The 27,777-nt window shown below is 40.3% G+C and overlaps 1 protein-coding gene across 1 annotated transcript; it reads right to left on the bottom strand.

The window, feature by feature from the left end:
• Positions 1–46: 46 nt before the first annotated feature.
• cgnl1 (cingulin-like 1) lies at positions 47–24,202 on the bottom strand. Its single transcript, XM_029498281.1, has 19 exons — positions 24,023–24,202; positions 20,178–21,882; positions 19,937–20,031; positions 18,362–18,467; positions 17,826–17,927; positions 17,161–17,297; positions 16,063–16,201; positions 15,589–15,801; positions 7,894–8,100; positions 7,625–7,729; positions 7,218–7,370; positions 6,850–7,020; positions 5,324–5,485; positions 5,048–5,137; positions 2,622–2,705; positions 2,282–2,406; positions 1,874–1,982; positions 1,573–1,736; positions 47–1,449 (listed from the first exon to the last, which is right to left on the bottom strand). Exons 2-19 carry the CDS (start codon positions 21,828–21,830, stop codon positions 1,290–1,292), a joined length of 3,975 nt encoding a protein of 1,324 aa, XP_029354141.1. The 5' UTR covers positions 21,831–21,882; positions 24,023–24,202; the 3' UTR covers positions 47–1,289.
• Between the last annotated feature and the right edge of the window lie 3,575 nt (positions 24,203–27,777).

The following is a 27,777-nucleotide window of genomic DNA, read 5'->3' as shown; positions in this document are numbered from 1 at the left end:
GAGACTTTTGTCAGGTAGGAATTATTCACACAGGAAAAAATACATGTGAGAGTAACAGGAAGCAACTTTATTTTAGTATCAGCAGGTTCAATGAACTTATAAATGTGAAAAGAGAGGTAGTGGCAGGAATTTGTTTTCATACACTCAAATCGCAAATGTCACATTTGGGCATATGCAGAGTCAACAGAGTGCAAATCATCATCATCATTAAAGTGTAGCAAAACACTGATTGTCTGTTTATCTCATTTGCAGAAATTCTTATTTTTTGTTAATGGAATATTTAAGGGGGTCCCAAAATGTTCATTTACAGGACCAGCAAGCACTTATGTACAGAGCGGCACCATTCAAATATACACCAATGAGTTAAACAAAAAGACTCCATGTTCAGTGTCAACACTGCAGCCATTCAGAAGGCACACTTCAGTGTTTCCAGTATAAAGATGTTTTCAGATATGAAATGGCTTTGAGATTTGCAGTTTTGTTCAAAGCGCCAAGCGAGTTTGATTAGGAAAAGTTAATTTAAACAAAAATAACGACATGTGATCGTTAATAATAATCGAATGGGGCTACAGTGTTATTAGTCATTATCAGAAATATAAAACTGTATAAAATGGATTTGTACAAAGTCCCTCAAATACTGTTCCCTAAAAACTTCTCTGAAACAAGACCATGAATAAATAAAAAACATCCAGATGATTCTCATGTCATATTTTTGGATTTGATCTTCATTCATTTAAAAACAGAAAAGGTAAATATTTTCAATTGAATTGTACAAAAATGTATACTCAGATATTGTATATTTGATAGGCATGAAAATTATAGTGTTAATAACTTCATATTTTTCACAAAAGCAGTAAATATTGTGTTACAGTGCATCAAAGAAGCATTTTCAAGTATACTAATGCTAGAATAATCATTAACAAGCATGTTTCAGTTCACTTGTTAAGAAAAGAACCGAAAATCCTGGACAGGTAAGACTTCATGGAAGAATGTGCTGCTATCAAATTTAACAATATGTACATTTAATTTCAACACTTAAGCATAAAATGTCTTTAAAAAACTCCATCCATTAAATTCAGAGCTGCTTAAATAACACAGAGACGTGAGATTACACCCACATTTATAAACTAGTTGAATTAAGTTTCACAAACAGTATTTCACTGATCTCACTTGGCTGGAAAGTCTGAATATTGACGCAGATCTTGAAGTGTAACACTTAAGAGTTTTCTCAAGCTGTTTGGTCCCACAGTGATGCAGATAAAGAGAGTCCATTTTTGACTTCAGTTTGTTTACAAATTGAAGGTGGACAAGATGTTGTCCTGACTCGAGGACCGTTTGTACCCTAAAGATGAGCTGAAGTATGTCTCCCCATCAGTGCTGATGTCGTCATCGTCGTCATCATCATCATCACCCATATTGTTGAGCAGTGAAGCAGGAGTGTTCTTACGTCTGCATAAGACAGAACTACATTATAGCTAAGACACAGAATGTTTCTTCTTTGTAACCCTCTCTTTTTTTTTTTTTTTTTTAAAGCACTGATCTGCCATTAACACTAGAGCTGTATGTGCTTACCTGAGCTCACTGCGCACTGCTTTGAGTTGGCTCTGGAGCTGTTCATTGGCCTCCTGTTGCTCATCCAAATCTCTCTGCAGCTTCTTCTTACTGTGTTCTAGTCGGTCAATCTCCTCCTCAGCCTCATCCATCTGCCTCTTCAGGGCCTTCAGACGCAGATTCAGCTTAAAGAAAGAGAAAACATGGAGTGTGTTACCGTGGCTGAAGATCCCTGTTTATAGATATTGGCCTCAGATGCTGGCAGATATAGGACCAAGTCAGTTAATTTGTGACGTTTGTTGAATGTGTATGTTTTACATACTTGGTCCTTTTGATCCTGCAGTGAGTGATGTTCTTCTTCAACCTGCATAATTGTTTCTTTAACCTTCCTTTCCAGTCTGCGGTTCACCAGTTGGAGGTTGGCACGCTCTCTGAAACATATTCATTATGGCATCAATCTCAAAACTCAAATAACCATGAACTGGTTGATAATCTACAGTCTCTTCATTACTCTGATGGAAAAAACCTTCATACAGCTCCATTACCTATAAATCTTTTTTTTTTTTTTTTTTACCAAATCTTTCAGTGTTAGGATTTCAGAATAAGTATTAAGTATAAATCGTTAACTTGAAGAAGCTCCTTACCTCTCACTCAAACCTCCCTCTAGAGTTTTCTCATGGACCAAACCATCTCAACTCATTTGCATTGCCAGATGATGTCTTCATCTTACCTTTCCTCCGCTTCCAGCCTCTCCTCCAGCTCCTGTATGCGGACCTCAAGCTGGGCTACCAGGCCCTCTTTATTGGACTTTTGGGAGCCCTCTAGATGAATCACTCTGCCCTTCAGGTCTTTATTCTAGAGGGACCAGAAGCAGAAGTAGTGAGTTGTTGAACTGGACAAATGACAGTTGAGAACACAATCATATCTGTGTGCATAAAATTGATTGATATTAGGATGGATACAATCAAATGGAAATGGTGAGAAGACATGGATGGAATGAGGTGGTGCTTTGAACTGAGCCTGCAGAGCAACACTGTGTAGTTGTTTTGTCCAGACAGGAGAGTGTGTACCTGTCTCTCCAGAGCCATCTTGTCACACTCCAGGTCCTGTCTGCTAGCCCTCTCCTGCAGGAGTTCATTCCTCATCTGCTCCACCTGTCAAGCCGAATCCAGACACGCTCATTACTACACTCCCAAACACTCTGATGACAATTATAATCAGTCATTGTTTGAGTCACACAACAGTAACCTCCCCTGAGAGTCAAAATGCGAAAGAATAGAAAAGTTAATGCTGGAAGTGCACTAGTTAGCTGGCGAGCTGGATTTTCTTGTTTAGCTGCATTCCAGGTTTGGTTGTGATCTTAATGTCAACACTCAGTGACAGGTGGTTTTAGTAGGAAAAAATAAAAATCAAACACCGTACTTTCTGTAAAGAAAATATGGCTGTGTGGGTTTTCAAAATGTAATCAATCGTTAGTTTATGACACAGCTTTGTGCAGTATTCCAACTTTAAAGGAATATCTTGACATCTTGTTTTATGTGCTTATTCTTGAGGTCAACACCACCATCAGTCCTGTTGGTAAAATATAATTACTAAGTTCGCGCCAGCAGTCTGGCTCCATCCAATGGTGACATAAACATCTCAGAGTATTGTAGCTCACTAAATAACAGCCAACTTAGCCATCTATAAGCATCGCCTGTGATGAGATATGAGACTGATTAATATTATCTAATATGACACTGCAAGAAAACAAATCAATATATTTCCCAAAATGTCAAATTATTTCTTGAACACTCATCTTGTGTCATCATATATAAACACACAGCACATTAAATTGACTCACAGGGGTGCGACTGGATGAGCATGGCTGTGTGGTGACAGCCCAGTTCAAAAGAAGGGAGAAGAAAAACTGATCGATACAGTGGTGATGGTTGTTTCTTTGTGAGAGGAGCTTAGAATTGGTGATATTTTATGCCAATTAGTGGGTGACAGGGCTGCTCTGATGAACGATGGCCCCTATAACTGGTGCATCCCGCACAGTGCTTGAGGGAGCTGAATCAGCAGACTGGAACATAGAGCGAAACTAATCTGCTTTGTGAGAGACGGCAGGAGAGGAGAGGGGAGATTACTCTCATTTAGACAGGAGAGGAGCACCTGGTGCCAGGAGAGACGCAGGTGTTCTTCCTGCTGCCTCTGCTGCAGCCCCCCCACCCCTCCACTTCGCCTCCCCACAGACATTAGAGAACACGCGTGCACGCTGGTATGTGTGCTCATACACCCAGAACACTCAAACTACTCTCTGACTGCACAAGGCTTCAGCGTTGCCTTGACAACTGACCTCAGTCTCATGCAGAACCAATGCCACTTTGTCACAATGCCACTCTTCTCTCTCCGGCATAATGTTTTTTTTTTTTTAAAGGGAAACCATTTAAAACTCCACTCAACAACACTTAGCCTCTTAGTGAATTTAAGTCACAACCATTGAATCTGTGTCACTTCCAGACAGAGCAGGACAAGAAACCAAGCTAAATTATTGACCTGCTTTTGGATTTCATAGTTTTGCATTTCATCCAGAGGAGATCTGAGGATACCATGAAACTATGACCACTGGAATGTACAGTGCAGGCCAAAAGTTTGGACACACCTTCTCATTCAAATGAATAGGAAAGTGTGCTCAAACTTTTGGCCTGTACTGCATTTGCTACACAAGACATGCACATTAGCATAAAACCAGCAGGGTTGCAATGCAACAGTGTTATTTCAAAAATTCCCGAACCAACATCCTCCCTCTGATTACGAAGCATTCTCCCACATACAAACAATCCTAAAAGTACACGTACCTTATCTAAATCTTCACTTCACAGTGCCTCTGTCAGCAGCTTTATCAGAGGAAGGAAAACTGGAGCATTTGCTAGCAAGGACACAAAACTAACTTCTAGTACAAGAGCTGCATTTGTTCTCAAGATGAAGTTACTGAACGTAATTCCCAAATGAACTCTGCAACCTGAAAACTTGAGACATTTGGCAGCTTGCATATTTTGGCTCTGGCAGTGCATTAAGAAGGGTCTTTTGTGACTGATGCATGAAAATTGGATAAGACCAAGCTGGCAAGCCACCAATCTGAACGATTACGCAAGATCTCCTTACAAAGCAATAACCCGTCCACGTTATCCAGGCCACAAGTAAACTGGGAGTGTGGATATAATATGTAAAGAAAAAGATTAAACCGAATATTGAAATGTAAATTGTGAATTGTGAACTGTGAAGAGCTGAAATTGTTTTGTAGAGGTCACATGCTCCCTTGATTAGGAGATTAATGCTGGCATGATGTTAGGTGGAGGACAAAGCAACAAGAGATCTGGATCTCATTTACAGAGTGAGATGGAAAAGAGACATCTGTATGAACCAAAGAAAAGACGGACAACAGGTCAGTAACACCAGTGAGTGCTGACAATGACAATATGTTGAACATGTGGAATGTGTCTGGATTTTCTACCTGCACTCTTCCTCTGTCTATCCTGTCCATCAGCTGGTCTCCACTCTGACGTTCTTCATCCAGGTCCAACTCCAGTTGAGAAATCCTATCCTGTAAAATGAAACGGTTATGTTCATATCGTTAGTAAATGTTAGCTTGGCATTTTCCATAACAATGGATTGACATGTTTGATGAGCCAAAAAGATGTTTATATCATCTGGAATGATTTGATGTTCATCATTATCTCTCCCAATGACAAAGCCTTTGTCAGTGGCTTTAATTGGCACTGTCATGTACCTCCAAGAGTCTGATTTGTCGGGATTTGTCTTCTTTAGTGTGGGCGTTTGCCTCAGCCTCCACCTCTAGCTCATGAACCTTTTTCTCCAGCATCTTCTCCCGGTGCTCAGCCTCATCCTTTTGCCTCTGACAATGCCTCAGGTCCTCCTCCCGATGTGACAACTATCACGAAGCATGATATTTGAGGATCATTGAACATGTAGTAGAAATTCAGTATCTCATTAAAAGAGCATGGAGCATGTTATAAATCCCTCTACAATCCAGGTGGATTAAACCCTACTGCTAATGTAATGGAAATTCATCATCTGCCCTTACTTTTTACTCAGAACAAATATTTGGACATTAGTGCAGAATTGTTTCATTTTTCATCCTGGAAATCCATATGTAGGATCTAATTGAAGACATAGAGCTAAAACGGAGCAACCAAAAACAAAATGTAATTGGATAAATGTACATCCACCCTCAAACCAAAGAGTTATGAGCAAGTTTATAAAAGGAGGAATTCATCTGTTGATGATTCAGTAAAATTTATCTAGAGAATGAAATTGCTGTTTTTAAGATGCCATCTTGACAAGTTCTCTCTGATAACCTATGCAAGACTTAAACCACGTTAAATAAAGGGAACAGAAAAATACAAGGATTTCTTCAAAAAGAAATTGTTATTTTAGATTGGTCTGCCAAATCTGCATGGGTAGAAACCTACAGAGAATTTAAGAGCAACTGGAAAAGTGGACTCATTAGGCCCAGACCAGATCCTCAGTTCCTCAGGAGAACCAGAAGAAGAGGATGTGAATACAGCCAGCACAGCTTTCACAACAATGATATCACAACAATGACATCCTCCTCTTCCTGTGCAGCAGCTGGACATATATGCATTAATATGGATTAGGGGGAAAGAAAGGAAGAACCTGGAGCCTGACCTTATCCTGACATATACATTTCACCATCAGATGACATGTGGAGATGTAGAATTTGTAAAACTCTGGCTGTTGGTTTTGCATTATAATGGATGCTTTGTCTCTCAAAGTTAGTCATTCCTAGAGAAGGATGTTTAATTTAGAAAGAATCTTCTAGCATAAAATCAAGTCAGCCAAATCAAAAATTAAAAAAAAAAAAAGTTTAGTTTTCATTATGAACAGGTTTTATTTAAAAGTTAGTGTTAGGCCATAAATATGTTTAATAAATTTAATTTCTCACAAAATATTTGGAAACGTCCTTGTGTTTGATATTGATTAAATGCTTTGGGGAAGTTTGTGGGATTTTAGATTATTTAACTTTAACACTATGTTTTCCGCTCAAGAAAGCACTGAGCAGCGATACCTAAGTGATGACATCGCTCTTTGAAATGCAGAGGATGGTGGTGGGACTGGTCAAACTGGCTAAGTAGGAACAATGGCTCATAATCTGTTTTGAATGGGAGGGGTCAGTCGGTCTGACTAATAATGGCCTTGAATTGATCAGTCTCATCATGAAAGCATCCTCAGTGTGCCCATTATGGTAGGAACAGCTGACATGGCCCACGGTACCTCTTCCTGCAGGGTTTTGGTAGCCAGTAAGTACTTGTCCAATTCTTGTCCTCGCTCCTTCAAAAGCTTCTGCAGCTCTGTCAGCTCCCGACGGTTCTTCTCTTTGTAAATATCAATCTGCTCTTGCAGCTCCCGAGTGGAGGACTGGGATGCTTCCACAATATCATTCATCTATAGTCATATTGAGAGAGAAAGAAAGAAAGAAAGATAAACAGAGAGAGAGAATTAAATTCATGAGAAAATTTTATCATTTAGTGGCCGTATTTTAAAAAAGTGTCTTTTTGTCCCGTAAGGTCAACATTTGACTGGAGGTGAACCCTTCCTTGGGTTACAAGTGAAATAGGAATTTAATGCAAAAAATTGCTGACCTCTGTCTGAAGTTTCTCCACTGTACGATCCAGCAGCCTCCTCTCACCCTCTATGTCGTTCTTCATGTTCTTAAACTGCTCCTTCTGAGCCTTCTCTTCTTGCAATCGTTCCTCCAGCTCTTTGTGCTCAGAGGTCAGTTTTGTCAAGTTCCTCTGCACAGAAGACATACATTATAGTATTTTTTTAATTAAGTAATATTTTTCAGCCTTTTACCCCTTTATTTCAACCAGTGAGCAAGAGGAGAATGACCTTGCAGCATAGATCCTCGGCTGGGAACAAACCCAGGACGCTGCAATAACATGGCATTCATGATAGCCACTGAACCCCTGCACTGCCTAGAATAACATAGTATTGACACACGTGATGAAAGCCCAGAGCCCCTTTCCTGCAGTGGTGCTCAACTCACCTGAACATCCTCCAGCCGCAAGGTCAATGCTCGGTTAGCGCGTGCCATCTCCTCCTCTTGTTCCTTAATTTCCGCCAGAGACTCTTCCAATTGCTTCTTCTCTTTCTGTTGACATATAAGTGTATATAGGTGTACATAATATAAAAGTAGTAGTAGTAGTAGTACAATAGATATATATGCAGTATATGCCACTAAATGTAACTAAACTATCAATGTGGTGAAATAAAACTTTAGTTGCAGTTCTGACTACATTTATCATGACCCCTCACCTCCAGTCGGCCAACTCGGTCCTCCAGCCTGCTCTCCTGTATTTTGGCATCATCGATGATGCGGTTGAGCTTGGCCACCTCGTTTTCAAGCTCCTGAGCACGCCGGCGCAGCCGCTCAGCCTCCTGGGTAAGTCGTCCTGCCTGCCCCTCCGCTGCACCCTTGGCTGCCTCCACTTCAGCCTTCTCACGGACCGCTGCTGCACTGCTCTGTAAATCACAGGACACAACGCCTCAGCACAGAGGAAGCAGAAGTCTGTGATACTTGCCAGAGAAAGGACCAGCAGTACAATACGTTTTACACCCCATTATGCAAAAAGGGGTCAGTTTCTCTTTTAACTTTTCTTGTAGGGCATAAAATTACAATGTCCCCTTGTAATCTTCTTACATTCCATAATAATCATAAATTTATGTAACTAAATCTGAGCCATTGCTGACTCAGGGTCACATGAAAGTCAGTCAACAATGAAGGGATATCTGTTTATTTCATGGGACTCTAGATTAGTTTTTCCACCAGTTGTGAGATAAATATTTAGAGCTGTGTTAACAAACCCAGAATTTTACAGTAGTCTGCACTTGTGGCAGGTAATCAGTTAACAGAAATTCCAAATTTATGAATCAAGACTTTCAGGCTGGAGGGAGGAGAAGAGAGGGAAGAAGAAGAAGAAAAAAGAAAGACAGAAAAGAGTCTGTTCTAAGGAAGACAGAGACAAAGAAAACTGACACCAAGCATGTGATTTAATCTTAACAGATGCCAGGTGCCAATTGCAATGAACCCATCAAGTAAATGGTTGTGTCAGTACAACCTCCATGCAAACGTTTCTAAAAGAACATTTTTTTGTTCTTTGGATAGCCGGTTTGACGATTTAATTTTTTTGTCAGAACAGTGAAGAGTACAGGCACTTATAGGTACACATGTGGTCACAGAACCAGAGAAGATTGTTTCAATGTAAGAATAGGTTTATCTATCACTGTCTTTGTACGCAGGTTTGTTACTTTGTTACTCATCACACACATTGTTGACATCCAGGTATGTCACTCCATGTGCGTCCATTAAAGCACTACAGCACACATGAACCCTTTTGCCTCAAAGTACAATCACCTTGAGTTGTGACTCAGCTGTTGAAACACAGATGACAAAGTGTATGAAAATGCATTAGTACAAACAGTAGACATAACAACTGGTTTGTCGCTTTGTTTGCAACAAAGATTCCTACAGTGGAAACATTCCTCCTACTACATTACAATAAGCAGGAGGAAGAAATCAAAAGAACTGGGTGCTTTCAATATTAAAATATTCAGACTAGCTTTCTTGTTGAACTTGAAAAAAGAGAAATCGGTTCTTTTTGAGATGTCATGAGATTTTAATGGCAGCAGGTACAGCTACAATTTCATGGCTTGTATGATTCACAACTTAAACATACAAATGAATATGCTGGTTCCATTAGAATCCAAGGTCGAAAAGTCTACTCTAAAAGTAAACTCTTCACCCTTTAATATATTCAGTGACTATAAAGTTATAAAGGACTGGTTGGGCAGGTTGTCTTGTTGTTAGTGAGCATGAAGACAGGCAGCTTCTACATAAAAAAAAAAGGTGGCATGTTCCTCTCTGTTTCAGTACTGGCAGGCCAGTCAGACCTGTTCACCTTGTTGCCACAGAGCCAACCTCAGCCCGACCTTACTGGGCGATACAGCTTATCAAAGGAGCAAGGAGCCCTAAATACTGCCACAACAGAAACACTGTGTCAGCTCTCAAGATTAGCCATTAAAAAAAAAAAAAAAAAAAGTTTTGCCCTCTGTTGAAAATAATATTTCTGCTCCTGCAAAACATTAAATATAAATGTGGTGGCATTGGTAATAATGCAGGCAGTGCAGTGGCATAGTGGTTAGCACTGATGCCCCATAATAAGGTTGCGAGTTTGGTTCCCGGCCAGAGGCCTTTCTGTGCTGTGTTGGCATGTTCTCCCCGTGCCTGCGTGGGTTTCCTCCCACCGTCCAAAGACCTCATGTTTAGGTTAATCTGTGACTCTAAATTGTCTGTAGATGTGAGTGGTTGTGTGTCTCTGTCTGTCTCTGTGTGTTGGCCCTGTGATGGACTGGTGACCTGTACAGGGTGTACCCCGCCCTCACCAGATTGGCTGCAGCACCCCCTGTGACCCAGAAATGGATAAGCAGTTGAAGATGAATGGTAATAAAGAAGATTTCTTTTTTTTTGGGTGAATCTGAGGAATGTTAGAAAGGAGTTGTGTCTGCTGTCTGAGCTAAATATAGCTTTCCCTTTAATAAATAAAGAATTGACAGTGTCTGCCAGCATTGTGTTAACAGCACAGCACATAACAAGTTCATTGCTTCATACTCTTCTGCCTGCTCCACTTCCCACACTGGGTCGAACAAGTATAAAATCAGACAAAGACGGGGTGACCCTGCTGCTGTCTGAGAGATGAGGCAGGAGGGAATACAGTGATTTTGGACTTAAAACTTGAGCAGCGCTATCTATTTTGTGAGTGGTTTTATAATACATGTGAAACATGAGTTTACACACTTATAACATAACATCAGAACCACACAGAGATGATATTGCAGATTAGCTGACTTAATTCAAAGGAGGCTTGGCCAAACTTATTATTTTCTTATTCATTATTACAAAAAGTTAATGTTTGATTACAAGTGTGAAGGCCTTATTAAAGATTACCTAACAATCACTGACAAATTAGCATGAACAAAACAAATCACTTTATTAGCTTTCAGACAATATGTTTAGTTTGTCAATTTAATACAATTCTTTATGACCTCTTTAAATAAATACTTTTAAATAGACTGACAACATAAGCTTGCATCTGTATGAGAGTATAAGACCAGCAAAGAACGTGGTAATATCATACCGCTAGTTAAATCCTTTTTCCTCTGTCCTAACTCAAAGTTTGACTTGGGTCCTTTTGTGTATTCAAACTGTTTGTCCACAGTTGCACATTAACTAACTTTGTGTGATCTTTGAAATGGAGCACGAATGCCGAGGTGAAACATAGGTCCCGGGTCATGTGCTGTGGCGAAATTTAGCCTCTCTCAGTTATTCATACCAAATCATCTTCAAACACTACTAAAGAAAGGATGATTTAAAAATAAATACAGCTGAGGGGACCTGAAACACATATCCACAACTAGTGTTCATCACTTTCGTGTTTGATCATTCCATATTTTGGAGAGCAATAGTATGCATGCATGCATTAATGTGAGGAGGGTCAATCCTTTTATCAAATGCCACATATATAAAAAGAAACACAAGAACAAACTCATCATACAATGCTCAAGCTTAAATATTAAAATTTGTGTTACATGTACCCAAGTCATTCACAAATTTCATGTCATCAGTGACTGTTAAAGTTGAGGATTCTCTCTTTTAAAGAATTGTAAAACCACAGTCCCATCACTTGGAGACAGTACTACTGATTCAACACAGGAAGCTTCAGTATCCATTTCCTGTGTTATCACCATAAAACCAATAATGGGTGGTAGTTAACTGAAATAATAACTAAAACATTTTTTTGCTGTTTCTAACTTACTTTAAATTTCAATTAGTGTTATTTACAAACTGCTCCTTGAACCCATTCCTTATTGCATTTTTTAGTTGTTTTGTTTGCCTTTGATTTTTTGTGAAAGAGGGAATATTTTCAGGCATTATTTAATTACCAACCCAGCTTAGTGTATAGCTCATTTCCTATAGGATATCACATTGATTCTGATCTTAAGCAGCATGTCAGGGGAAAAAACTAGCAGTGTAGATTTGCTTTGCCAGCAGATACTATGTGTTACAAATACAACCTCTTCCCTCATTTAAAAAAAGAAAAAGAAAAAAAGGTACCCTGACCTGAGGTCAACGGGAACAGAGGGCCCGTCAGAGGCTCAAAGGAAGGACTGAGGTAGAAATTAAAAGGTGACAGCTGAGAAGCAAAGGCATTTCTTCAGTCAAAGGACAGTAACCAAACCTTGTCTTGTTTTCAAAGGAGTCTCTGTGCAGAGCTAAGCTGCATGTATGAGGGGGGAAAAAGAAAGTCAGCGGGATTGAGACCATACAAATGTACTATAATTATTAATATATACAGACCTGCAACAATTAATGGACATACACACACCAGAAGTTTTTTTTTTCTGGTTAAATGAAAATCTGGCATACTCTGTCTATTATAAATATTTGATTTTACTGTCTATATTAATTCATTAATTATTATTTTTGTTTCTAGTCAACATACAAAAAATGAACTAAAAATTGCCAAATTCATATTAATTTCTTCCTGACAAAATATAAGGTAGACCATCAGAATATTGTCAAAAAACGTGGACGTGGTGGACCTGGACCCGATATGGCGAAGTAGCCTTATTCTGAGCTCAACACTTTCTGACTTAACTGGGTGTTTTAATTCCTGTTTCCAGTGTTTGATGTCATAAATCTGTAAAGTTATCAATAAATCAATTTGAAGACCAAGAAGTAATATTTCAGCCAGGATAATTTACTAAGTCCTTGCCATCTTTGACAAGATCCTGAAACTCGCTTCATCATTTCCTTCCACGCTTACTGCTCTGCGTCTACATACTCCTTTTTCCAGTTGCTGGCTAAATCAGCTCCTAAAGCTACGCTGGGAAATGTACCGCTATCATCAAACACACAGACTCATGCGGGAGACCTCACTTTCAAAACAAGCCTGAGGGGGAACTCTTCTCTGGGCTACGTAAGTTTGATGATCAGACAGTGAGAGTTCACACACTGGCAGAGATTACTTGAGAGGCAAGCTGAGACATAGTGAGAATGGCACAGGCCAGAAAATGAACTGGTGAGCGGGAGATCACTACAGAGTCTTGTGTGGAAACTGTGGAGTAGGAAATGAAAAATACACCATTTGGGATTGAGGTTACAGATGAGCGCATGATAACAATGTGGCCATGTTACACACTGTGGCTTGGGGCTGTAGGTGAAACATAACAAGAGCTGGAAATGGTGTGATAAGCACAAGGCTCTGTCTTTACAGCTGAGAAGGGAAAGTGTGACTGAGACCTATTAAAGCCTTTAAAACTGAGCATCTGGAGCGCTGCAGAGATTGAGATACAACTCCAGCACCATGATGAGGCAAAAAGATGAAGATCCGTGCCTCTCCTGCAGTTTGGACTGGGTACATTGTAACGGCGCTGAGGCTGAGGGGAGGGAGGAGGCCTGGTGGGTGCATGTTCTCTACTTTGACCTCAACATTCCTGAAAACAAACCCCTCTCTCAAAACCACTGCACCTCATCTTTCCACATTTTTTGCATACCAACACATGCTGACTTGAAAGATCCAAGAACCCACTTCCAAATGTGCAGAGGTCAGGGATAGTTGATAAAATGATCTATTGCTCTTAAAAAAAAAAAAAAAAAAAAAAGCATGACCACCATTTTTCTTAAACCTTGATCAAATTCCACAGATTTACGCTCGGTGAAAACACAATGCAGCTTTCAATTTAAGACACAAAACAGGGCCGCCACTCCTTTCAATTGGGCTGGCCACGCATCCCCTTTTCTACAACATACTGACCCACTTATTCAGCAACCCCCGCTGCTATTATTGTGTGAAACAAACTCATCATTCATCATCAACTGAGGTCCACAATTACCCTTTCCAGGGCTCAGAAAGAAGAGGGGACACGACACAACTCAGGAACGGCAGCTCATTAGATTAGTGATGGCTTGCCACTGCAATTAACTAGAATACGGAGCAATTTGGTGCCCCAGTTTCCAGCATTCTTCCCCACATGGGCTACTCTGCTCAGGGCCACACAAAGAGGGAGGCAACACTTGGGCTGGAGATGGGGCAAAAGAATGAAAGGATGCATGGATCACTTTCTTTTTGTTTGACACCCTCACACAAAGTACAAATGCATGAATGCACGAGAGCTACTGGACGCATGCTGTGAACATTTTGAAATGTATGGCTTTGAATTTCTTGATGATATTTAACTTACGATTTGTTTTGGCTTGGAACCAACCAACATATAATTACTAGAATTACGACGTGGTTATCTCATGGCTACAAAATCACAGTTTATGGCTTTCATTTGATTATCTTATCACACATTTTGCACTTTTTCCCAGCCTAAACACCATACATACATAGAAAAGTATGCCTGTATAGGTTTTTTTCTGCTGTAAATTAGTTATAGGCACAGTACTAAAATCTACAAATGTCTCACAAAGTCTAACCTGAAGAGAGAACGTTAATTCAGGGATGTAAGGAAAAGGCTTTTTTAAAGACTTTTTAGAGACTTTGTTTCTTAAAAAAAAATAAAGGACAAACAATGACTTCATCTCACCAACTGTGAGCACTAAGGGTAAACCCTTGATGACATGATCCCTCAGGGGACCTGTGCCTCTGTTCAACAAAAAGGAAATGGCCGCATAGACTTTCTGCACAGCACTGCTCCAGACGAACAGGCTTACAGGAAGCTGAGAACAAGGACAACTTCCACTCTTTGAGACAAACAGGACGCACGTGAGTCACACAAAGTCCTATTGAAAACAATGTGTTTTCAGTCCTTTCAGCGCCATACATCACTGCTCATCTCAGTTGAACTTATTTCCCTCTGTTTCCAGAGCACCAATTTACAGGCCCTCAATGTTTCTCTAAAAATAACTTTACTTCTGGTCTTTTACATTTAGATATATGACTGGTGTTACTTTTATTATTTTCTAAATACTGATATGCAGCACCACAGATGTTTATTTTCTATTAATAGGCCAGTTCATAACATGGCGACCTTGTCAGTTTGGCAATTCTTAGTAATTTCATGTGGAGATAAATGCTGTTAAATATTGTTATCAAACAGCATTCTTCGAGTCAACCAGCGATGATAGGAAAACACCTCCATACTTGGCTGGCTAGAGGGACTTCCCATGAAAAAGGAAGAGTTACACTGGTACATAGTTTTTCACTCACATCACTTTGTTTTGTTTATGCAGCTGAGGTGAATATAGTGAAGTTTAGCTTAAATTCAACCTGTTATTTGACAAAAACTCGTACCACTATAGTTGACTTTTCTATCCCATCACTAACACTGAGTTTAAACTACCTTGTTTATGAACTGCAATCATATAACACAGAGACACTGGGAGACACTTCAAAAGCCTGCAAAGCCAAATAATTGAGTCACTGAATTATGACTTATGAATTATGACAAAAAGACTAAAATTCACAGGATTATAGTCTTTAAATACTAAAAAGTCAAGTGGTTGGACTTGCCTTGCAAAATGTTCATTTATGCGAGGAAAATGGCAAATTAGGCCTTTTTGACTCCTTCCCCTGCTGTTTTGTCAGAAAACAGCAATGCGAGTTTTAAGTGCAATTCTGTTTCTAGGAACATTGTATCTTTTAAAACCAGTCTCAGCATTTTGAACTTTGAAAAGGAGGACAGCTATAATGTCACATCACAACAACACTTGAATATCTAATGACAAATATATCACTCAACTTTCTATGCAAAACAGACACATACACATAGTTACAGCTCCCCTGCTGAGATACTTATCTCCACAGCCCTCTGTGACAGGGTGTGTTTCAGGAGTGGGGGAGGGTGAAAGCAAAGGAAATGAGGAGGAGTGAGCACATGGTGTTGATCTGTAAGAGTGAATAAAGAGTGAGGGAGGAAGGGGAAACAAACAGATGGGAGGCTGATTACCTGCTTGGCCTCCTCCAAAGATGCCTGGAGCTTGCTTATTTCCTTTTCATACTGCTCCTTCAGTTTGTCCACCTCCTGATCATGAGCAGCCACTTCCTCCTTCAGGGCTCCTTTCAGAGCTGTCAGCTCCCTCTCTCGCCTCCTCAGCACATCTTCTTGCTCCTCCTTGGCCATGAGAAGTTCCTGCATCTCCAACTTCAGTTGCATCATATCCTATGGAAAATTAGGGCAGATAAATATACATTTTGAGTGATCTCATCAGAAGTGGACTGCGTTATATGTGTGAACACATCCAAGATGCTTGAGGATGCATTTGAAATCCGATCACTCAGACGTGGAGGTGGTCTGGAGAATGTGTGGCCAAATTCTCCCGACAGCATCCTGCATCACATTAAAGAACTGCCTACTGAACTGACATCCTGAAACGTGTTTATTAAACTTCTTTTTGATAAAGATCAAGAATTATATTATTACCATCATGATGATCTCCTTCTCTCCATCAGCAGCTAACTTTTTGGCTGAGTCAAGCTCATCATGCATCTCTGACAGCTGGTCCTGTAGGTCTCTGATCTCTGTCTGATACTGCTCCCTCTCCATCTTCACCTGGAACAGCCTGACAAACCACAGATGATGTCACACAAATTACAAGACCTTGTTATACTGTTCACAGCCACCTACCTGCACCTTAATTCACACAGGCAAATGGAAAATGGCTGGGTCAGAATGTGATGTCTAGAAACATTAATGGTTCAAACAAATACCTGAATCATGGCAAACCAATAATGTCTAAACTGTCTCTAGATTACAAGACTGGGAAGAAAGAATCAATTAAATGGGGGGCAATTCTAGGCCTTTGTTGTTGATTTATATTATATTGCTCTGTCTCCCCCATGTTTCCTGTCTGCCTCCTCAAGCTACCAAAAAAGGCTCAAATCCCAAAATGATGAATCAACATAAGGAGGCATATATTCAGAGCAGTTAGGTGATATTTGGTACTGAGGAAATAATCCTAGAAAGAAACACAATAAAGATGAAACTGGCAAATGAAAATGAACAAAAACCTTGATAAGCTAATGTCCTAACAAACAGTTGTATGATATGTACATAATATGTCACATAGAACAACAGACATCCTTCACTAATGTCAACTGACTCTACATTTAAAAGTTGGGTTTAATGTACCAGTAACTGCAAAGCTACAGCTGATGAACAACACCTCTAGGTAATTATTATTATTATAATCATATGACCAGTGAAGGAGTGAAGACAAAATGGTAGGGATAAATATTCAAGAAACAAGACCACAATTCCTTCTCAGCGTTCCACCACAGACACTGATGGATTAACTAATTGCAGCATACAACCAAGAAAGAGGTACTATAAGGGGAGCTGAGATTGAGTGTTTTCCCCAATGCCTCTCATTTCTGTGTAGTTTAACAAACACCAGTATGATTGAAATTGTTGAAATTTAAAATGTTCTACAAAATATTCTGGAAATGCAAAACAAAGCTAAGCTAGTTGATCAATCTATGCTGCTGGTTATTGACCACCACACTGTAACACTGCACTCACTCTTCTACTATGGTCTGGAGCTCAGCCTCTGTTTTGGCTAGTTTTTCCTTCAGATGCTTGGACTCCTCCGTGCTCTGCTCCAACTCCTGCTGCATCTCTTTCAAACTCGCTGCTGTCTTTTTGTCAGCCTGATTTTTCTGATGGTGAAATATACAGATATTAATGTTGACATTTCAATGTAGATAGAAAGTAGAGTCTTTAATGTCTCCTAGAACATGCTTTTGTTAATAGTTATAAATCCATCATGGGAAAAATATGGTCCATTTCTAATATTGCAGAAGTTTGTTCCGGTTATATAGAAATAGAGCCAAGATATACATAATATATAAAAGACAAAAATTTATTAAAAAAATACTGAAAAGTAAATATATTCCCCATACTTATTTTAAAGTTCAGTTTACTCCAGCAAAGTTGCCTATTTATGCCATTATTCAGTTGATTAAAAGGCAACTTCGTCTTAAGCTTTGCCATTTTCACATCCAAACAATGGCCCAAAAATATCTTTTTAAATTCAACAGGTTGATCTCTTAAAATACTTAAAAACCCCTTTCCAACCAACCTCTTAATTGAAGAACATTCTCAAAACAACACATTTAGCAATACATTGACATGCCAACATAATCACGATTGTGTCATCGGCATAGTTTCATCTAGGCTGATGTTACCATCGCTCGTTCATCAAGTTGCTTCTTCAGTTCAACCATTTCTTTTTCTAGTTCACCATTTTGTTCCTGCAGAGCTTTGGTTTGTGCAGCAAGGTCCAGGGACTGAAAGAAGGACGCAGATATTTAAGGATGAATCCCTTCATGATCCATTGGCAATAAATGCGCAGATTATTTAGTTAATAACATCAGTTATTCATTTGCAGTTCATTTTCACTCAGTTATTCAGACAAGGGGAAGTACTTGACAACTGACAGCGTCTGCTTTTCAAATGATGAAATGGATCTGATCACAGTTTTCTTCAACATTGAATCAAATAGGATAATGAGAAAAATTTTATGTTAACTTCGAACATTTTAATTAGCCCAATAAAATTCCTCACAATTTTCACAGCTTTCATCCGGCTGGGAGGCCAATGGCCTTGTACCAAACATGATGGTACCTTTTCATCTGCAGAATACAGACTGACAGAGAGAGATTTTTTTGTATTGATGAGTTATTTATCTGTTGTGGAGAAAAAGTGAAACATGACGACTCACTTTATTGTCGCCTGGTACACTTGCTGTGGCCCGAGACTTCAAAGTCTGTATCTTCTCAAAGACAAGGTTGACCTTTTTCTTTGTTGTTTCATCATTATCATTGCTCCTGCAGAAACACACATGGGTATGTTAACACAGGCTGATTATTTAAGGTTGAAAGAATCTCTGTGTTTGGAGACTCAGGAATAAATCTCGGACTGGGCTGGGATCTCCTTCTGAGCTCAGAAAGGGTCAAGAGGGATCACACTGCTTTGATCTTGAAGAATCAAATGCACGCACAGTCCCATTTCACAATCTGGTAAATTAGTAGAAATCCGTTAAAATGATGCAGCACCCATCCTTAAGAACCACAAATATGTCCAGTTGTTTCAAATTTAGATAACTTTTAATCAAGCTTTTTTAAAATGATCTTTAAAAGAAAACTGGATTCATTGTTTTGATCGCAAAGCCAAAAACACCAACAAACTTCATAGTCATATTCCTGACTGATAACAATAAAAACGTAAAGGTAGTCAGTTTGACTTGGCTGTTGGGCAGCACGCCACTCTGAATTTAGATGAGTTTAGGCAATAGATGTTTGAAAGGCCAAAGATAGGAGGACTTTCCCGGATATTTTATCCTGTAGTTGAAACGAAAACTTAAAAATCAAGTAAAATATAATTTTACCACTTTCACATGCCAGCATTGACATGTTATTTCAATAAATTACAAGGCAAAAACAGAGAGCCAAACCCCCAAACCTCCCATATTTTTGCGCAGATGATATTCATTAAATGTGTATAACCCCAGTCAGTGAATGTTTGTCTTCTGGGCCTTGAGAATGTAGCTCAGTTTTTAGCCCCTGCACTTCCATCTGTGTTTCCTTTCCTTTGTCCTGTGACTCTTGACCTGTGATCAGACACACCCAAGGAGTTTCCTGTTCTCTTTCTGCTTTACTCTAAACCTGCAGCTCATGCAGAAATTGTAGAATAAACTGTCTTTCACTGCAAAATCAAGCACAACTAATGAAAATACTGCAGGGCATAGTTTAACTGGCTTTTTGTGTTTAATTAACACATTCTGCAGAAACAATTACTGACCTGCTAACTTGAATAAAAGACAGAATGGCATGAGTAATAATTCCAAAGCATACCATTTAACAACTAAAATAAATTTCACCTTTTGGGCCACAATCTGTTTTGTTTGAGAGAGAGAAAGAGTCTGATTACAGAAACAAACATTGCTAAGAAGAAAGCGGGGAGTGAAGGTGGGATTCTACAAGAAAACATACTCCAGACAGCTGGATCTCTCACAGCCTAGATGGGGGGGCGGAGGGGCGAGAACACCGCATTCCTTCCATTTTATCACTAACAGTCCAGCAATGATAAAACCATTTATGTGCTCCCACACAACAGTCTCTTCCTTCGTAATGCATTGCCATAATGGAGCAACATGTTCATTTCAGGCTTCAGTGGGAACAAAACGTTCAACTAAAACCAAAGACCATGACATTCAGGCTGTATTTACCAACACACTTTATTAGTATGAGGAATAAATGTAGTATGTACATTGACAAAAACAGAAAAGATAACTCACCCATCCTTTAAGTAACTGAACAATATTTGTTTTGCTGTCTCTTCATGTGTTTGTTGTGAAAGCTCTTGTTGACCTTTCAGGAGATCAGGTGTCACCTAATATAACAGGAAATTTAAAAAAGCTTAAAACTAAACAGGGTTAGCACTGAACAGACAATAAATACTTGGACAATATATTTTTGAAGTAAATAAACAAGAAAGCTCAGAGGATAATGCAGCAGCAGAGATTTCTCCCTTTTTACCTGAACATCTGCCTCTGTGGTGTGCTTTTTGGCTGAACCGGAAGAAGGCTTCAATATCATTGTTGATACCGATGTTGCTGAAAACTTCCCACTTGAAGAAGCACTGTCCTCCTTCTCTTTACTTTTGAATGGTAGTGAAGAGGAGTGACTCTGCGGCTTTTCGTACCCTTGGATGGAGCCTACACCTTTAGAGATGGTGCTCTGGGGGGAGCCAGGTGCACTGGTGACACAAGATGATGCAGCCTTACCATCCACAGTCATGAGGCAGTCCTGACTGCTGGAGGTTTTCTGAAGCCGTAACTGTGAAGGACGCAGGACATGCTCCTTTGATGTGCCTCGATGGCGGCTAAATTCATCTATGTAGCTTGACCCATCCCGCAGACCAAGGGCGCTGTCTACACTGCGGGAACGTTTCCTGTCCTCTGGATTGATCCTGTTCCTGCGCCCTGCCCTGCCCCTGCGTTGGTGGCTGCCATCTTTACCATCAAACTTCTCAATGAGTTCATCAACACCAGGTATAGACCCAGTGTCAATGTCTCTGCCTGAACCAGGAAGGAAAGGGATATAACGGCGATTCTCATGCCGGTTGATAGTGTCTGCATACAGGGCCTCCATCTGTTCATCCACTGGAGCCTTAGAGTTGGAAGATGACGAGGAGTGGCGAGACCGGGAAAAGGTTTGAAGGACTGGCCCGCTGGAGTCAGTCCTGCACAGGCGAAGAACATCAGGCTCACGCTGGGTGCGCTCCAGGCTAGAATTGGTGCTGCTCATAGCACTGGGGGATTTGCATGAGGTCTTGCTCTGCTCACTTGTGGGACTCAACACAGCAGACGGCTGAGGCTGGGCTGGAGGCATTGACTGGTGTTGAGTTTTAAAGGCTGGCTTGGACTGAGATGGGTTTGGGTTGGTGAGACGAGATCTGGTCTGTGGCTGAGCAGTTTGTGCTTGTGGCCTGGTCTTAGGCTGAGTGACTTGTGAAAGGGGCACAGACTCAGGCTCTGACGGTGGCTTGGGAAGCACTGGCTCACTGTGGCTCTGTGATGAAAGATGTCTTTTCTCTTGCAGTGAAGAAGCCTTATTCCGATCCAGACTTGTTAAGCTAGCATGCGATGGTGCAGATGCACTAGATTTAGAGGAAGAACTCTGGGGTTCGTTCCCAATCTCTGCCACAGACACGGGTCTTGAAGGCAGGCTGTGCAAACCATCAAGGCTGAAGGAGTTGGTCTCTGGATCATAAGGCTGCAGTAACTCAGGGTGCTTTTGAAAATTCAGAAGGGTGGATGGTTTCTTTCCTTGTGAATCTCCAACACCATTCTGAGGGACACTGTAATGCATCATCTTTTGAGATCTGTACTCCATGAAGGGGCTGGTGGACCCAGCCTCTTTGCCTCCTCTGAAATCATATTCTTGGTAGTTCTCAATAAATGAGCCTTCTGTGTCAACATACCCGTTACTGTTGGGGTCACTGTAGGATTGAGGACCACGATCCTGATTGTTAAGAACTACATAAGGGTGTCCATCTATGCCCTGGACACGGATGCTGAGACCGTAAGAACCAGCTCCATTACTGTTGGGCCTGGATGAGCGAGGCGGCTGCGTGCAGACCCGCTGCTCTCCACTGATAGATATGCCAGTCACTCTGTATGACTCCATTAGGAAGACAGAAGGAAAATAAATCCCTCTACCAGGATCAGGGAACCCAACTCTGCAGGCAAAGATTCAGAGAGTCAGAAATTAAATACAGAATTCAATAATATCAACAATTGTTTCCTCGCTTCTCAATCAACCTCTAATGAAACATTAAATCCTTGCTCTCATTTAGCTCTGTCATCTGCTTTCATTCATTCTGCTTTCTTGTTTTGCACTATCTACTAATGCTTGCTGCGTTGTTTCTTCACAAAAATCATTTTCATTGAACAGCTCAGCTAATATGCTCTCAGAAAATTAGATGATTGGTTTCTCTGCCTAGTCTGTGACTTATTAAAACCCATAAATAAGGCTTAAAAATATGACTCAAGTCAGCCAAATTCTTTTCACAACAGGTACTGTTTAGCGAACCCTTTCAGAGGAGTGAGTAAGAGGTATGGTTTAACAAAATGACTGTTTACAATGCATAATCGAGAACATAGGTTTAACAGGTTAAGAGAAAGGTATTAGAGAGATAACACTCCAATAACAAGTCAGAGAAAACTGACTTCATTGAGTGTTAGTCAGCTCGACACAACTTTGAAGGTTATTCAGTATGAAGTGGAACGAGTCTACTTGTGTGTGCTTATCCTTGTACATGACATTGTAATTTGCTGGCCACACACAGGAAATGCGATGAAAAGAAAGCAACAAAAAAAATATTTGGTTAAATTCTAACACATCGATAATAATTATGGGGTTGACAAAGTAGATGGATTTGCAACCAGGTTGTGAGAACCTGGCTGGCAATAAATATCAAACTGTGTACGAATATTGAAGTAAGCTCTTAAATATTCATCACATTTATGACACATTTATGCCTGAAAAGCCAGCAAAGACAAAGCAATCAGCAGCCACCACATTTTTCACTGGACAATGGGCTTTTAACAGGTTCCTTTTTGTCTTGTTGATAATGTCCCCTTCTAGCTGATGCTACATTAGAAAAACTGGCTACAATGAGCCTGGAAGAAGGACACTGATAAGAGAGAGAACAAAGCTAAATGCAGGATATATCATATAGACTGACCTATAGACAAAAGACAACCCATTCATAAAAATATGCAACACCAAGCAGTTGTGGGCAAAATTGCAAAATGCAAATCTGTGACCAGAATGCCTCTATGGGAAATCTGGACATTTATGAATTGGAGATATTTATTTGTACAGAAGATTTTGTGACGTCTGTTGGTAGACAGTTTAGCCAAAGTGTCTAAGCCATACAGATCTGTACATACTTTGTCTCACAACCAGTCAAGTTCATAAATGCTCGTTGTTAAATATATATTCACATCTGCTGTCAGGGCTGACCTTTTTATCATTAAGGCATGTTAAATTTACAGAGACGGGATCTTGCCTTCAGGTACTGCCATACAACACTGGAAGAAAAAGTTTGCTCCACAGCTTCCTTTCTGGCCACTTCTAGCACAACATGGGATTAACTCAAATCTACTTCGGTTTGACAAATCAACTTTCATGACTGGCTGGTCCTGGGGCCTCCATTAGTCAGAATTACTCTGGTTCAGTCTCCACAGGGTGGCAGAAAAAAAGCCAAGGCCAAGGTAAGACGACAGACAACACAACAGACCCTTTCACATGCATCTGACACTTGTTGTTGAGCTCCAACAAGTGTGTTACTTTTCCTTTCCATTATTTAAGAAAAGCCTCAGCTGACTTAGTCTCCGTGCTGCATTCACTGACCCCTGTGTTACAGATCTGAGGGGCCAGGCTGTGGTCTGACCAGACAGCCGAGCAGAGGAAGGACTTCATCTGCACACACACCTGGCGCTTCGGTTCACGCATGAAGAAAACAAATCCGCAGCAGAGGGGGGAACCTTCGGAAAGTGAACCAAGTCTCTCAAGAGTGCGACGATTTACAACGTGGGAAAAGTTACACAACATGAGCAGCAGTGCGTCGATCTGGAGGAGCATCAGGGTTCGAGCTTAGTTCAGAGGCAGCAGGTGAGCTGACCTGAGCACTTTGTGCCTGTTTTCCATCGCTGGTGGAGTGAAAGAGACCACCAGCCTGAAAAAGCCTCCGAGTTTCACCTCATCAAAACAAGTTTCATTATTTACTTTGTGTTTAAAGTGAGAGTTTTGTGCTCGTTTTGGAAGTTCACGGCTGTTACCGACCAACAATCAACAGTTAGCTCGATACTCACCGGCGTCGTTTCTCCCTCTGGCTCACTTATCGCAGATTTGAAACTTTTGTGTTTTCTGTGTTTTTGGAGGAAAAATTGGAATAATCGGCTGAGCAAAGTGTCCGACCCACAGTCGGCTGACTTCTTTGGTTCTGAGTTGTTTTCAGAGCGGAGGGAGACTCACCAGGCAGCCTCCGGAGGACGTCCGACCGGCCGGCCTGCCCCGCCTCCTAAATCAAGCGCTCTAATCCGCCCTCCCACCAGAAACAGCCTCCACACAACAAACGAACACACCCAGGCCCGGGACCGCTCCAGCCTCTGGAGTCTGAAGAACCTGGCGATGGCTGTCGGAAAGTCACAATAATTCATACAAGCTCAGAATAAAACAAACATCTTTCTTCTTCATTTCGTTCAAACTGATAAACCAAACATCAAACAATAATCCATCTCATAGAGTGATGCTACTGTTTTGTTTGTGTTAGGACGAGGACGGCTCAGTATGATGGTATTAAAAACCCTTCCTGCAAATAATAATAAGACGAGTGATTTAATGCATTTTGAGCTGGACCAATGAGGCAGAGTAGCTACATGGGTGGATCTACTAGATAGTCAGCGTGTACTGAGGAGAAATAAGTCTAAAAAAAGGCGCACCCTACTAAAGACTGACCCTGTATTTTAAAAATATAACATAAAAGTAACAAATTGCACGCTGCAAGTTCATAAATGGTAGTAATCGGCAGTACAAACTAATTGTTTAATGAATCATTTATGGACCTGGAAGAATTATAGCCTGCACGTGTTTGCTTGGGCCACACTGCATTTAAGATTAATGAATTACACTCTACATGAATAAGATTTGCAGCTGCTTGTCTTTAAAAACCGAGAGCGTCATCTAGTGGATAGTAAGATGACCTCAGTGTATTTTAATAAGGATCTGTGCTGGTGGCACTGGAGAACACATGCAACTCACACAGACAGAGCAGCAAAGGCATCGTTGTGTAGTTCAGGGTCTAGACCTGAGCCCCTCTGTAGCACAAACAAAAGCCCAGTTACCCTATTTAAAGATTATGCAAGTGCTGAGATCGCATCAGTGTAATGCTCCCTTTGACACACACTGACTCTGATAAAAAGGTCAATTTTAAGTTGCCTTGTGTGGATTTTCCCACTCCAGCACAAGCTACATTAAACTGGGGAACCAGTCGCCTTTGACTTTGTAGCTGCCCACTGTTAATATTTTTGTCTGCAGAGAGATGGTCCAGGAGCACAGCCTTTAATCTGAGCTCTGTGCCACTGTGTTGGGTTACAGCAGCACACAATAGGACCTCTGTTCTCCAACAAGGTGCCACAGCTGGGACCTCTGGGCATGCTCAGTGCACAGCTCAGTCTTGCCCTGATTATACATCAAGAGAGACTGCTGGGAATGAAACTGACATGGACCAGAGATGTCACAGACACTCATATTTAGCTTACTTGATTTAATCTGTTCCATTGTTGTAATTTTCTTCTCAGAAGAAACATGTTGGGGGAAAAAGACAAAAGGAACCACTAAAAACAATGTGGCAGAAAAACAGCTGTATTTATCCCTCATAAGTCTGCTGTTGATGCCACATTAGTTGCTCTAAATTCTTACAAGAATGATGCAGTGCAGCCAGTGACTTCACAAAACAAAGGAAGCGGTGGTTGGCATTAAGAATCATGAGTTAAGAATCTTCTGGTTGTAAATGACTATAGTTATTATACCAAAGAGAACTACAGATTTTGGTGGAATTGTTTCTTCTTCTTTTAAGTGTGAGGAGAAGGCTGGAAAGTCAAAAAGATATGAGTGTAGTTACACCATGCTGGTTGTGTTCACCCCCCCCCCCCATACAGACAGCTTTTTTTGTGTATTGAAAATAGTTAAAAAATAGCAGTCACTTGAAACTGATTTGAGCCCTTTCAGTATGAATCTCTTTGTTTCACTATCCTTCTAACACAGTTCAGCCTTAAAATATAGTCTCATCTGAATGAACAAACATATCTTATCCTGTCTGGCTTGTTCTAAGTCAGACAGATGAAGCCTCACAAGAGAACACAAAAGGTCATTTTGTACCAAACAGTATCTGTTGTTTTATCCCCCCCATCACTTACAAATGACCCATAATGTCTGAAAACTGACTTAATGTGAACATATCTGTTAGCTCATCCATTATCTTTGTGCTGTTATTGGTTTTGTGCATTAAATAGCATGTGTACAATTCTTGCAATACAATGATTGAGCTGCGTGGGTATGATAGCACATTCCTAGCAGTGCTTGTTTATTTTTTTATTCACTGTGGTGATATTACTGTGTTTTTACTGTGTAAGTGCTCTATATCAGGAGGTTTCTGTCTGATGTGAGCTCAGCACAGCATGCTGCAATCAACTATCAGAAAATAGCTGTTTAATCTGGAGGCTGAGAGAACAGAAACAGAGGGAAGGGATGAGGCATGTTTAATACAGCATCCACCCAGAGGGGAGCAGAGAGAGGGACGATCTTACTGTTTGGAACAGAAGGAGCAGAAGAATTCAAGGATGCAAGCCAAGGACTTTCTGTTAGTTGGCCCAGCAGCCATGACAGGAAGTCAGCCTTCAGACTTGGTGGTCCCACTCCTACAGAAAACATGCACACCCAACAGCAGCACCAACCCAACACCCTCTCCTCTGTTTTTCCCTGCAAGGAGCATTGAAAGATGACAGTCATGATTTACGCTGCTTCACTGAGCTCCCCACAGACCGAATAGCAGTCAGCAGTTTTCCTCTGAGTGTCACCTCTGTCAAAAGACTGAACTGGGCTCAGGCCTCTCAGGAAGTAATGAGTGCTCTCATGCTCACATCTGTAAGATGATAATTTTGTGCAGATGTACAAGGTTTGAGATTTACAGCACAACAGTCCTTCAGTTTTGGAGCAGTATTTTCACAACCCTTTTGGGATTCATTAGCAGATGAAATGTGCCAGTTACAGAAAGTTGCTACCACCAAACATTTATCAGAAAATACTGTTTAGGTTTGTACTTTTCATAATGGCTTAATCAATTTCATTACTACACATTTAGCTCATCTGTTCCTTTTTGTGTCTTTTGCTTATGCATGTGCATTGTTTAAGAATGAATTGCAGAAAGAAATGTGTAAAACCAACCAAAATTTACAGTTAAAAAAGAACTACATATACAAATTCACATTAAATTAATACGTTCAAACCAACAAAATATTTCTTTAAATAAGTGAACATCCCCTGTTATGCATTTTTGCATGAATGGCTTCATCAATCTCTGGCTTTTTCTTAACCGCGCATAAATTAAAATGCAAAAGAAGTAGGCCCACAGCACACAAACAGTACGCTGCTATCACACTTTATTAAAAATAGAAACATATATTCATAGTACTTTTCATACAGACTACAATGGTCCACCGGCATTATTTACAAAAAGAGTTACATACTATAAAACACTCATTTGGCCTAAATTCACTGTAGAAATGTCTAAAAACAAACAAACAAACAAACAAAAAAAAAAAACAAAGGTAAAAAAAGAAACAAGTCTAAATTAAACCCAATTTTTCTGAGTTCTCTGTAGGTCACCTTCCTGGGCCTTTTCATAAAATAAAACTTTATGGAAAGGAGAAATGTCAGTATGGAGAAGAAACAGAAAAGAACATATTTGTCCAGTGAGAGAAATAAATGCACATACAACTGAGTTTACAAAAAGATGGCACATTTATTGCAACATAAATGTTATATACATTGTGTTTTTCTGTAGAAA

This window comes from Echeneis naucrates, chromosome 3 (assembly GCF_900963305.1).
Source record: "Echeneis naucrates chromosome 3, fEcheNa1.1, whole genome shotgun sequence".
Lineage (NCBI taxonomy): Eukaryota > Metazoa > Chordata > Actinopteri > Carangiformes > Echeneidae > Echeneis > Echeneis naucrates.
This window is presented reverse-complemented; position numbering and strand designations above follow the sequence as displayed.